Source organism: Phoenix dactylifera, chromosome 14, assembly GCF_051530095.1.
Source record: "Phoenix dactylifera cultivar Ajwa chromosome 14, Ajwa_hap1_PhDact_Kaust_v1.1, whole genome shotgun sequence".
Taxonomy (NCBI): Eukaryota; Viridiplantae; Streptophyta; class Magnoliopsida; order Arecales; family Arecaceae; genus Phoenix; species Phoenix dactylifera.
This window is the reverse complement of record NC_143203.1, coordinates 27,590,019-27,602,408: the sequence shown is the minus strand read 5'-3', so window position 1 is coordinate 27,602,408 and position 12,390 is coordinate 27,590,019. Positions and strand designations below refer to the sequence as shown.

At 37.5% G+C, this 12,390-nt stretch overlaps 1 protein-coding gene across 6 annotated transcripts; it reads right to left on the bottom strand.

Moving 5' to 3' along the window:
* Positions 1-336: 336 nt before the first annotated feature.
* LOC103697474 (putative pectin methylesterase CGR2) lies at positions 337-10,341 on the bottom strand. Of its 6 annotated transcripts, none has more exons than XR_602580.4 (8): positions 10,200-10,341; positions 9,544-9,710; positions 9,390-9,429; positions 9,183-9,224; positions 5,993-6,364; positions 3,671-3,726; positions 1,938-2,165; positions 337-896 (listed from the first exon to the last, which is right to left on the bottom strand). XR_602580.4 is itself a non-coding variant. In XM_088710471.1 (7 exons), exons 2-7 carry the CDS (start codon positions 9,667-9,669, stop codon positions 2,019-2,021), a joined length of 783 nt encoding a protein of 260 aa, XP_088566597.1. In that variant the 5' UTR covers positions 9,670-9,809; positions 10,200-10,341; the 3' UTR covers positions 1,823-2,018. The 6 variants fall into 6 exon arrangements, 2 of the variants coding, with proteins under 2 accessions (XP_088566597.1, XP_008777562.3); XR_015973014.1 differs by lacking the exon at positions 3,671-3,726 and adding an exon at positions 987-1,178; XR_015973013.1 differs by lacking the exon at positions 337-896 and adding an exon at positions 1,042-1,178.
* Positions 10,342-12,390: the final 2,049 nt, after the last annotated feature.

Sequence of the window (12,390 nt, the reverse complement as noted above, 5' to 3'; positions counted from 1 at the left end):
TTATTTAAATGATTATTATTTATCTGTATAATATGACAAGAGCCCTTCACAGCAGTTATAATAGCTATTGCAATTCTACCCCAGCGATCTTTTTAAGCCATGGTCTAAAATGTACTTGCAACAAATTTGGTTCAGGATGGAAGGGTGAAATCTGAAGCATATGAGTACCCCATACTAACCTATATCTTGGCAGAATTTGACCGTCCACCAAAAATCTCAGAAGAACTGGGCTGGATCAAAAATGTAGTTGGACATAGGACTGATGAATACATTCTAAAGAAGCATGCACAATTGGGTATTGCTTCTAGTGAGGAAAGCTAGGATTTAGCAGTTCACTGAATCCAAAGCCACCGGTGGTTCTCATGATATTAGATGGGCAGAGTGGTTATCAACATGCTGTCATTATCATTACAGTGGTAGATTATGAATAAAGATTATGTAAGATGGACGCTGTGCAACCGGCCATTATTGATCCATGGTTATTTATCAACCTCAGCCTCCACAAGGATAAGACTCCTAAGTTGGATTAGCAACTTGGAGGCGGATAGCAGCCTCTTTTCTCAGATCTTTCTTGACTGGCACATGACATGCACAAAATACTAGTTAGGTTGGCATCTCGAGCTATGTCCGGTTTGCAAATAGCAAAACAAGGTTAACTGGAAGAACTTTAAAGCAAGAATTTGTTGTAAGAGAGAGCAAACCTCTCCCCTTCTGCCACCGATGAAATGGAAAGATTGACCGTTGACAACTTTCTTGTCAGCAAATGATCCTCGACCAGAATAACCAAGATTAAGGGACCCAAAATTTGCCATCTTGGAACTAAATCTCGTACCAGTACCATTTTGATTTTGTTATAGTGTCAGTACGCCCAATGCACCCCTTTGTTCCTTGATAACCTAGAATTGGCAACAGCAATTATAAGAGGAGTTCCTCAGCAGAAAAATACAGGAAGGGATTAGAAGCAGGAAACATGAGCACAACCCAACCTTCTTCCCCATATATGAGTCATCATTCTGAATGACTCGTGAACTTCGTGCGAATGCACTGTGATTCTAGACACTACAGATCAGTGACCAGAATAATCCAACTAACTCAACAAATTATGTTTAGCGAGTGAAGGTGCTCGGACATTCTCCGCTGCACTGGTAGGTACCAAATGACCAGATACAGACAGGTTGCTGCAAATACAGAAGTCCACCAGAAAAATGTAAGAACTTGGTTAGGGTCAGCTAGCTGTTTTTAAAAAACAATGCTCGACTACACTTTTTGGTCGCTTAAGGTGTAATCTTTTGATCTTGATTTCGGCATCCAAAGTTCGTTGTCCCTTAACAAATAACTGTGAGCCTTTGTTGAACAGCATAATATCAAGACCCATGTTTCATATCACATTCTAAAATGGCGGAACCAATGAAAGACCAGATTTCTGGAGCAATACGCAGACAGCAGGCTTTAACAGGTGCACCTGACACTAAAGTTCCACCAGGCAACAGATCACATAACGAGTATGGCTAAACCTTAAATCTGAAATAAGTGCCAGGACTTATCATTTGTTCACCTCCAATCTAGGAACAATGACAGTCCATTATGGGACTCTGCACCTTCTGTTGCTGGTAGTAGTAATCAAAAAAAGTCTTGGAATATTTATAAATTCAGCGGCCGTGGTAGCATAGCCTTGTAAAACGTCAAGCATGAAGAAACAAAACAGAAATAAGAGCACCAAAAACAGTTTTTTTTTTAACTTAAAACAAGACCAAGACATGACTGAGATGAGTCTTGCGACAACATCGTAGGAGATTCATACACTAATTACACTAGTACACCATGAAAACCAGAAAATCATAGATTTTCATTATAACTCTATCAATAAGTAGCTGAAATCTTACAAATAGAACATAAAATGAGAACAGGAAGCAGCCCCCTAGACTAAGTGAAAATACCTGACATGGTAGAGGTTTAAAGAGGCCTCATTGTGCTCTGATTTTTGTGAATTTGTCCCACGAGATATGCCAGGATGAACACTATGACTTGAGATGGAAAATTTGGCAGCCTGGTTTGTATGACCGCTTGGTTGCAGCCTGCTCAAACTTCTTCATGACAGATTCATTCTCTTCCACGCCAGTCTGAACAAAATACCGTATCCACCAGGATGAACTCCGTAATTTCGCCTACATGTAAACTCTCAGAATGTCATCCTCAACTGAATGCAAAGACACAAAAATGGACTTACTGACTCCTTTTGTTGTCAGGGTTTGCAACAGCTCAAAAAGCATGAATGGCATTCTTTGTGTGAAAATAATCAGTCACAGCAGAATGATATCAGCTCACCACTTTGACAACACTTTGGACTTATGCTCTGGCCCTTCTAGAAGATTTGGCGAGAGAGAGTGATAAAAAAACTATGGGGCTCACAACCCATGTGACGGAAGAAGAGGTTGGCAATATTGAATTTCAAGTTCCACAATGAAAGTAATTGTCAGAAGAAAGTGGGGAGTAGATTAACTAGGAAAGGAAGGTGCATTAGTAGAAGTTACAAGTCCTTCTCATCATTTGTAAGGGACTAGATGAGCTAAAGAAAGGAGCAGCGAGAGGCAGTCAGCATGGTGTCTCTTGAACATGCAAGTCTGGATCCCCTCTGCCGACCACCCTCCTCGCCACACAAAAAAAAAGGCCAAAGAGAAAAGAAGGCAAATAAAAACTATTTCATATATTAATCTACTTTAGTAACGAAATCTATTTAGTCCAAAAGGGAAAAATCAAGAGATCATTTAGTGCCATTAGCTTATACTTTTCTTACGATGATAAAATACCCTGCTAGTATGTGCCAATTTGCAATCACTGTTTCTGACAAGGTCATCAGTAAATACCAGTCATCTTGGAGGGTGACTGATACCAAGATCCTATTTTATCTCAGCCAAGATAGAAAGCCCAGAAAGTAGGAAAGAACTAAGTTTTCCAAGATCTCAGCCAAATTACAGGAAACAAGACATCCGAAATCTTGGTTAATATAGTAAACCTAGCTTAACTTCCATGTTAAGAGAGTGATTTGGATAATTAATTATTAGAAATCAATTTAAGATTCTAAAAAGGCAAACCAGGAAATCTTGATCTTATTTTGATATCATATTAGCCAACATATCAGGACATATCAGTTTATATCCTCTGTTATAATAAGGGCTGAGATGTGAGTTACATTGTATTAGTGACTACCCAATACTGATAGAAATCTATATCTCAGCAGAGATGTTGACCAAGGTGAAAATTTTGATTTCCGAATAGTTATCACCATCAATTCTATGATGAAATGAATTATGTTACAATATGATATAAGCATAGAGGTAATTATGAAAATAATGTAGCTGGAAGTGACACAGGACCTATAACAACAGAATACATAATGGCATTCTGAAATTCACTTTCAGCAGAGTAGCACATAAGCCCACTGACAAGGAAGTTAAAAAGTGATTAATATGAGACAGGAATTAAAGAAAAGGTTTTATTTAGAAAAATAAAAAGAGTTTTAACAGCACCATCACTATATCTATAGGTTCGAACACCTAACTATTATGTTAATCAAACAGCACCATCACTATATCTATAGGTTCGAACACCTAACTATTATGTTAATCATGCATATTAATAGCAAACAGATGGATTAATTAAAAATACATACCGGCCTCCCAAATTTTGACAGCTCAGAAACCTTAGCTCTCTGCTGACCTGGATAGCCTACAAATGGAATGAAAAGAAATCGGATAAAGGATGAATATCTAATCCTTTCTATTAAAGAAAACCAAAATGGAAACGAGAATGAAGTGAACTCAGAATACTCTGATCCACTGTCAATTTAATAAAAGTATGCTATGCCAACACTTCAAGATATTCATCAAGCTACAGCTCTTAATTATAAGTCACCATGACTCGATTGAAGCATTTATCTTTCCGTATCCTCTCAAAAGAATGTCAACCCAATTCTCTCAAATGTTCCCAAATATACAGAAAGTACACAATGATAGTTTTACACTAGTTTGCAAATAATGAACCTTGGTGATACGGCCGGACAGGGTTCGTGAACTTTTAGACAAAGAGTAGTTACTTTCGAAATGCTAGTGCCAAGTGAAAGGGCCAAATATTGGATATTTGCATAAAACCTCTCTGATCTTGAAAAAATAAGTACACTAATGGAGCTATAACTTAAAATGTTTTAATAAGCTTTTTCTTCTTGAAAAAGGTGATGACCACAAGCATTTGTTTTGATAAATAATATCAAAGTGACAAATCTAGATGGAGAATGATATAAACCTCTTTAAGAAACACAAATGGAAGGAAGGGGAAACATAGAAATCCCAAGCATGGTAACCAATCTCAATATGATAATGTGCAACTAAACAAACAATATGACCATAAACAGAAACCAATATCATGCACTTCAGGATATAAATAGAAAGCCCACAGCAGATCTCAAAGCTCATTTACTCTTTCTATCTAGCAAACTAGCAAATATGCTACTCTTGAGGGAGATGACAGATCCAAGATAACTGCTCACAACAAATACACCAACATAAAGCATGGCTCCACAAATCATGTCCACTTAATGCCACAGCAATATGCACCAAGCTGCTGCATAGGTTGGAAACTCTCAAAAACAATGATTCTTTAGTTTCTACATATTGTAAATATGGTGAATCACATTTTCATGATGTAGATTTTTAATTTAATTGGTGCATCTTATATCCGGACTGACGGTACACATATGTGATATGCACATGCATAAGCGCACCCCAGAAGCATTTAATGCATTTCAAAAATAATAAAAGTCAATCATCACTTTGTCAGTTAAATGACAAAACATGCAGGCACACCCACAAATATGTAGTTTTGAACTGTAGCATGAAAATTAAGGCATATATAAACCTGACAATCATAAAAAGAAACCACCTTTTAACAAAATCCATGCAAGCTAAAGAATCGTATGAACTGTTTGTGTGCATGGCTGGATTTTCAATCTTTGCATACACAAGCTCACATGCATACTCACATACACCTGTTTTCGAACTGTAGCGCAAACAACGAGGCATGAATAAGCATGCTATTTAACAAAAGCCACTTTTTAAAATTTCTTCATATGGATGGGTTTTCGATCTACTAACAAAATGTGCATGTGTTTGTGTGCGCATGTCCTTTGGGCCGTTGACCTAAGTATATTGATCATCTTCATCTTCCAAGTGCCAAGGCATTTAAAGAAGCCCTGGAGGTTCCAAAGAGCAAATCATCTAAAAGTGTATAATAGGTCAAAAATCACCCATTCCTTAAGTGTGGGAATTACCAGATGATAAACTGGGTACTTAAAACCAGAAACATAAAATAAAATCCTTCCATCAGGGATGTGATATTTCCTGTATATGGACCATAACCATAATCAATGGCCAACAAGTAGTAAGGACCATTTATATGGGATCAATTTAATGAATCTTCCTCTGCCCTCATTACTACAACAGGCAAGAAACCTTAGTCAAAGCAACCCTTTCCATGACCATGCATCCTCTACCATGTTAAACTGTGGTGTGAAGGACAACCTAGCAAAGGTTGGTGACCCTACATTGTAAATTTTAGACAGCGGTCCAAACATATTCTACCCCAGTTTAACAATTCAAAAACATGGCAATACAAAGCACCAAAGACAAGTCTATGCTGGTAATAAGAACACTAAATTAGAGTCATAGGAGTTAGATTTGATGCATGAAATATAAAAAGAAAGTTTTTTTTCAATCAATCTACTTCTGCTTGTTTAATTAATTCAGATTTGCCATCAATTCCCGTCCAAGCCAAATCCTCTAAAATGAACAGTTTTTAGATCTTATTTTAACTTGCTTATCTCAGTTTTATGCTAAAAGGATAATGTTTCATATGTGATTTGCTGTAAATTAACTTTGAAAAACTTGGAGAGATATGAACTGCTCTAATGAATAAAGATTTCAATGGATTGCATACATACCAGCAAATATAACAAGACCATCTGAGGATACCCTTACCAAATCTGGAAGGGTCTTGTTAAGATACCTTGGAGATAAGTAATCCAGTGCATCTGATACAATGACAAGGGAAAATGATTTTGGCCTGTATGGTAGAGGAAACTTGATATCAGCTAGACGGACAAAGCCTTTGTGCACAAGGGTCTTGCAGATACTATCAACATCCTCCAAGTCATAAGGTTCCACACCCCAGGCTTCAATGTCGTCATCTTTCAACAACTTAGCAACCACTTTACAGGTGTCAGGGCCTACATGCAAAACTTTACGCATGCTGTCTCCATATGCTTTCTTTAGAATGGGTATTCCTTGTAGAACGTCTGATGTACAGGAACCTCCTGAAGATAATAGAGAAATTGATTGAAAACTTGTAGGGAAAAGGGGCTAATCTATTTGAAAGGAACTGATGTAGCATAAGAAATAGCATCAAAACATTGTTCCCCTGAGTGCAGCCAGAATATAGAATATTCTGAAATATCCAGGAGCGTGCTCATTTACCAGAATTATCCTGATTGTTCACCAAGGAATCTTTAATGGATAATAGTGAATGTTGAAAACTTGGAACAACAGATTGAATCCATAATCCATAGTATCAGGCTTATGTAGCCAGCAGGTGTATGCAACCTTACCCCTGCATACAGAGAATTTTTTTCGTGTTTCGAACCCTGACACCCACGTTATGGAGCAATCTTACTACGGAATAACAGCATGACAGAATTTACACCAGAATATCTAAATATCAGAAAAAAGTTTGGACAATTTGTAGTAGTTCTGGTATGCTAATATAGACAATTAACTATCCACATGAGACATAAAAAGGGAGCAAGGAACTAGCTCCATCATTTTCTAAATGTTTTAACACCATGTAATAGAAAATTGGAAACAGATAATTATGAATGGCAATCTAGGACCCTGACCTTGTAACCAGGCCATAGGCAAAGACACCTGGAAAGAGTTGTGATGCCAGTTATCATGATACGCCTGACATGCCCTACTAGATAGCTAAACAATTTGCACTATATGTTGCACCTGCATCCATTGTATTATTGATTGCATATTAAACTTTATAAGACTGCATTCAAAAGATTCAACATGTGCACGTGCAGTGAACAAATGTTTATAACCCTCGCGTAAAAGGCCATCCTTGAAAATGACAATTGAATTCTTTATTGAATGATAAGATATAATCTGCACATACTGACTTCTCCAACAAATTGCTTCCAACCATCTGGTCACAACTTAAATCATCAACATGTTCCCATATCTGTCATCAGCTTGTACATATATACATCACTGTATTCGAGTCCTCAAATTTGGAGAATGTCAAATGGCAATTTTGGATATTATAATCGGCATTGCATACCAGAATGTCTACAGAATTATCAAAACTCAGTTATACTTCACAGTTTCTCACACCACAAAAATATATCCTGACTCTAAGTACAATGTGCTTGATATTTGTTTATTTCATATGAAAGACTGTTGTATGCAGAGAAGCACTTAAGGCATCAGATTTTTTTAAAAAAATTATTTGACTGAATAACTTGTATTGTTAACATAGTGGTTAGAGTCAAGTTAAAAAAGACATATTTGCTAAAATTGCAATATGCCTATGAGGCTAGATGATATCACAGAACATCCTAAAGTCATAGTACTATGTTCAAAAGTTTCAGCACTTCTTAAAACTTAAAAAATATGAGAAAACACTAAAGAAAACTGTCACACAGAATAAGCCAAAAAAGGATGCAAAGAGCAGGTTGGGTCTACAACACGGAAGGTTATTTGTTGAAACAATTTTTCACCAGGATAATATAATTTATAAACAAAATGGAAAGAATGTAGACTGTTTTAAATTGTCAAAATCTTTACAAGAAACAGAATAGGAAATTTTGTAGGCATTGAGGGATAAAAAAGACATCCTAGTATCCTACACAAATTTAGTTGCAGCATCAATGAAACCAAGTTCTGAAATCTTGTGGTACAGGGGCATGTTGGTCAAGTAGCAGTGAGGTAGGTAGAAATGGTATGCCCCTCATATCAATTCATGGTTCCCTGGCACAAATGATAGACTTGTGTTGATGCAGACCAATATGGATTGATACTGCATAGTACATGTGGTATGGGGCAGTATGTTCAGTGTTTCAAAACTTTGACGAAGCATATGCATATTTTCTAGCAAGCTAATATATCTACTTATGAAGGTCCTCTTGAGTCCATATGATAGTTGGCCTGTAATTTGATCCTTTTAAGTCTATAAATGTTGCTTATACCTTCTAAATGAGAAAAATCATAGATAGTCGGCAAGACAATATTTGGTGCATGCCATTGATTCATAATGCTGGTACTGGTGAGAGTCAAAAAAACAATAATGTGAAGTTATCTTAAGCAAGAAAGAGTTGTGCTTTTGCCAAACATGGCAAGTCTTTTACAAGGTGGAAGATGCTTTGAAAGATTTGTATGGTATACACAATTACGGTGCAATTGTATCCTTTTACTGCACATTAGTTTTGGTTGGGGAATCAGAGAGGTTGAATAAGAAGTGTTAAATATACTTGCCATAAGCGACAGCAAATGCAAAGAATATCTATTTACCCAACAAATAGTTTGCCTTTTAAAAGTAGATAATTGTGCATTTATTATTGCAAAGGAGGTTGATTTTCGTAAAATTTGACCCTTGTAAAATGACACTTGATAGAAAAAGAGGTAGAAGCTGCAGAAAGTGGGAGCTGGGCTGGCTTCAAATTTGGCAAATGCACACACACAAGATTGGATATTCCAGCCAACCTAAATAAGCAACACTAGATGTTGCTTATAATAGGAACATTTTGGCATTACTTTGGAGTATCCAAGGTAAACTTTATAACAGTTGACATCTCTGGCACAAAAGGAAAGTTAAAATTCGGTTTTACCTATAAGCATTATAATTAATGTTGTACGAATCAAAATGGAATGAACTCCAAGATAGCCGGATGAAACAAATTCCATATAACAAGCCAGTTATGTCCAACATAAAGAGATCCCATGAAATGAACAGCATAGAAAGGAGACATAGAATACTGTACTAGATAACAATGACACTCTTGAACGCCATTGAACTACCAAATCGTAACTCAATGGACAATAGCCAATGGTTATGAGAAAGGCAAAGACATCTACCTTCATCCCTGCTTATAGCTTCCCTGTCGCTGGCAAATCCACCTGGTCATTGCAAAATTACAACTTCAGCTCACATATAGCAGATTTGAGGCATGAATCTATGCAGAAAAAGCAATTAAATGAGGGAAAAAGCTTTAGCAATATTCTATCGTAAAATAAGTGGATTTCCTTTCTGATATCTATATTTGACAGGGAATCCGTACGGACCTGAGCCCCTATAGGAGTAACCAATGAGAAGAAAAGCACCCTGAAAGCACCAACACAAACAAGCTAATCAAGTTGCAAGCTTTTAATCCCTTCCCGTTGATGCATTGAGTCCATTCAAAAGCAAAACTTGGTTGTATATCAAAAATTAACATACCACAAGAACCAGCCCAATCGATAGTAAAGGAGACGTTCGTGATTTCTGATGCAGTGAGCTGGCGAGCGGAACGCTTCCACTGTCAGCCAAGCGTCGAGAGGGATTTACTGCTCTTCTTGCCGCCATGGCCTCCGGTCTATGAACCGGCAATATTACAAGCTCTTACGCTGATCGAAACAAAAGAAAACCGCAATAAGCTCATGAACTGCTCTCTGGTACAGATCAATGCCCATAATCGAGCCGAGGTAGCAGTAAAGAAGTAGTATCTAAGGGAAAAAAAGAGACAGTTATCGCGGACAATCTTTAAAAAGTACAAACCAAGACGATCGAAGAATCATACATCCATAAGAAACGTGTAAATGCTTGAAAACTCTAGCAGATACCAAAATAATACTTCCATTGAGTTCATCAGAAAGCCGTTCCAGGCTCAACAATTAGATCCATTGTAACATTAGACAATCGCGTGACATAAATCAAAGAAAAGGGTGAATTTGCTGTCAATCAAATTCACGGAGCAAGCAATCGGCGCGCACGACATGCCACATGCTCAAAAAGACAGGAAAAAAACAAAAAAAAAAAAATCGAAGCTTGTCGATTTTGCCGGCAAAAGAATCGAGATCGAGGGAGCAGAGTCGGAGGATCGGGCTGAAGAATACCTCCAATCGAGATCTGGGAGGTCTTGTTGCCAGATCTGAGAGAGGGTTTCCTTTCCTCACTCTCAGCTTCACGAGAGCAACCGAGAGGAAGAAGGGCCCGCTAAAAAACTCGAACGCCGTCTTGGCTCCCCAAAACCCAGAGACAGAGCCGTGGGGATGGCGACCCGATACAGAATCGGTGGCGTTCCTCATGGGTTGTTATGTCGGCAACCGTGTGATGTTGATTGAATGGACGTGATCTCCCACGCGGAGTCCATCACGGCTGAGTCCGGATCGAGGCGTGAACATGATCCGACCTGCCTGCTGTAGTTTTTTTATTTTATTTTTTATTTTATTTTATTTTTTTGCTCACGCTACTCCGACGTGTGCACAGCCAGTAGAATCGAGAGAGATAAAATAATATTGCATTGGAGGGGCAACCCCAGGTATGACCAGAATTCATCTTCTAGAGTACTGGGCAGCATATGTGGCGACCCAATCCGCGGCTCTATCCATTTTTTGGTATATATGCACGGCTCAAATGGTGCTACAGTTCTCTCTTAGCCTATACGTGGGCGCTACATTTTTTTTTGATGTTCAACACGTATGTGGTTCTAGGGAACTAACATGTACCATACCATATAGTTAACATGCGTGCCACCAATTCATCTAAAATTGGCGTTTCGAGGCATTTATGTGTGAATCTTGATGCTCATTTATGTGATCAAATAATCCTGATCTATACATGAAAATAGTGTTTTTGGACTTTAAAACAAGGATCTTCGTTGCCATGTGCATGCCACAATCTTGGCTGTATGTTAGTCTAACTGTTCAATGATAAAAAGATTTGCATATTTGTCATGCTGGAATCTGGATGGCTGGATGCCATACTTCATCCGCCATAATTCAAATTGACAAAAGCAAAATAGGTCCACGTTGGATTGGTTTTGCAATGAAAGAGGAGCTTTAAAGAGATCATGCAAGGAATTTCATGTGTGCGCAAAAAAATAATTCACAGCCAATAGTTTGTACCTTTTTTTTCGCAAAGTAGCTCAGAAAAAAGTTTGTCTCGCTCTAATTTCTTGCCCAAATGAAAAACATGGTATATACAGCTGATGTGATTAAAAAAAGATAGTAATTGAGCATATTTATATCCATGCTTAGCGTCGAAAGATGTTTGCTATGGAATTTGTTCCCTTGATTCTTGGAAACAACAAGCTTAGATTATTTTATTAACTAATTTTTATAGTGGAGTTGGATAACTAGGTCGTGGGGAAGGATAATTTAGCTTGTGTAATATAGGAATTATGGAATGAGGGAAACCTCCTTTTATCTGGGGGCAGTATCTTTATTCCAAGAAGATTTGTCAATTAGCTTCCACACTCATAGAAGAATTTTTATGGTTGCTATTAATAAGAAACATAATTAATAAATGGTTCACCATACCATGTAAGGTACCTTTTCCTTGTTTATGATCAATTGCAACTAGTTAATTGTGTATATCATAATCAGGTGATTGTAATTAAAATTTAATACAATAGATAAATTAAATTAGTACTACTTTTTTTTTTGTAATATCATGGACTATCTTGGCAAAATATGGCATTTCCACTTCTCTCCATTCTTTTTCTTGACTTAATTGCAGTTTGGATGGTTTTTGAGGTTGGTCAAAAATATTGAGTTAGACCGTGTTTGGATCAAAAGGAGATTTTGTTGTAATAATTTTCTATATCGAGGACTTAGAAACTCTAGCTCAACACTTATACTTCATATCACCAAACTTTTACTCGGATGAAGCTCTTTCTTGTTCTTTGAATGAGGTATTGGGATTCAATTTCAAGTGCCATCCATCCTCGCTTCGACTTCTGACTAACAAAAGCTTAAGTTTAGCAAGCTCGATTCAATTAGCCTGAAAACCTAAAGCTACTACCGGTGCCCATATATTTATTGGTGTTCCGATCATGCTTGGCTTTTCATATTAGCAACACTTTCATATATTTTAAAAGGAAAATCAAACCAGGGATCAGTGCAACCGGAATTGCTTGTGAACTTCTACGACAAAGGATCCATGGAGGCATAGGCGATCGCACGTGGATGTCATGCTTGTCTTTTCAAGAGCATGTGTGTAAGCAAGCGTGTGTGGTTTGAAGGGCGTTGGTGCACGGCCCTTTGGTTTCAAAATATATAGAACCGACAGGAAAGCGGTATCCCA